Here is a 1,271-nt window from a genome sequence, read left to right as displayed (position 1 = left end):
TATATATATATATATATATATATATATATATATATATGACAGATTTACAAGCTATCACTTTTTATGGCTTATACCAGTGAGATTTAAGTTGCATTTCATATTACTGTATACAAGTAGGCCAACCCAGAGTTGGGAGAGCTGTTTCCCCTCTGGGACTGGAGGTAGTGTGTCATAAAAAGTCTCCATTTCTGCTTCTCCTCCACGTTCACTTTAAGCACCAGGACAGAGGTAGAGACTATGCATGACAACACTACTCGCAGGCCTCAAGGAAAATAGCAGTTCTTCTGCCAATCTCAGTCACTGTCATCCAAGTTCAACCTGTACTTTCAGATACTTGATGCATATGGCCGCTGGGGTCTCCTGAAACAGTTGTTGGACGTCCATTTATTGTTTAGTTTTCATTCATGTTGCCTAGATTGACTCTTACAAACGTGTTTTTCTGAAGGTGATTGGTGACATGGATGGGGTGCACAATGCAACCAGGATAGTGCCTGGCCCGGGTCAGGGCTCTGCCGGTCAGAGAGCGGACAAGGATGGTGCCAGTGCTGCACAGCAGCTACGGAAACGGAAGAAACTATTTGGGCGTGAGTGTTACATTTGAGTACACATAGTGACATTTATCAGTCCTTGTCACCTTATCTCACACACATGTGACTCTCTTACCTTCTATTTGTTTAGCAGAATTTACACAGTTTCATCAGGTGTTTCTTTCCCTCAGGGTCCCACCGTGTGGAGCCAGTAGGAGAAAGCGGGTGTGGCTCCAGTTTTGTAATGCAAGACCTCAACCAATGATATCAAAGCAAAGTAAGACATATTTGGACCCTAAACTCATGTAAGTCGTCTCATCAACCGTCTGTTTGACTTGAAGTTTCAGCAAAACACTGCAGTAGTTGGCACATTTCTTGAATACTTGAATGATTGAATTAAAACCTGTATAGTTGTGGAATATAAATATTAAAAACTGACCTTTTCTCACTTGTAAGTAGCTCAATACTGATTAAAAATGCTTTATTGCCACCATCAGCTGGAAAATGTGGAAAACAAGATGTCATTAACTACTTTCTTTCAGTATTCCAAAATACTACATGTGTGTAGAGTAAACACAGGTAGTTTTGAAATACGGAAATGTATTATTTATGAAAAAACTAAACTATGTAATGCATATAAATTAACATGTGTGTAAAGAACTCCCTGGGTACTATATGCGGATTTCGGCAGCCCCTGTGGACAAAAGCAGTATTCTCTCCACGAGTGTCAACGCCTTATGCCTT

The 1,271-nt window shown here is 40.4% G+C and overlaps 1 protein-coding gene across 1 annotated transcript in view; it reads left to right on the top strand.

Moving 5' to 3' along the window:
- The window catches only part of ofcc1 (orofacial cleft 1 candidate 1), a 75,764-nt gene extending 74,733 nt beyond the window's left edge, over positions 1-1,031 (top strand). The window contains exons 22-23 of the mRNA XM_034862786.1: positions 446-584; positions 719-1,031. Coding sequence (XP_034718677.1) covers positions 446-584; positions 719-792 — 213 coding nt within the window. The 3' untranslated portion in view covers positions 793-1,031. The remainder of the gene's footprint in view (positions 1-445; positions 585-718) is intronic.
- The last annotated feature ends 240 nt before the right edge of the window (positions 1,032-1,271 follow it).

The sequence above is a fragment of the Etheostoma cragini genome, chromosome 22 (genome assembly GCF_013103735.1).
Source record: "Etheostoma cragini isolate CJK2018 chromosome 22, CSU_Ecrag_1.0, whole genome shotgun sequence".
NCBI classification, from domain to species: Eukaryota; Metazoa; Chordata; class Actinopteri; order Perciformes; family Percidae; genus Etheostoma; species Etheostoma cragini.
This window is presented reverse-complemented; position numbering and strand designations above follow the sequence as displayed.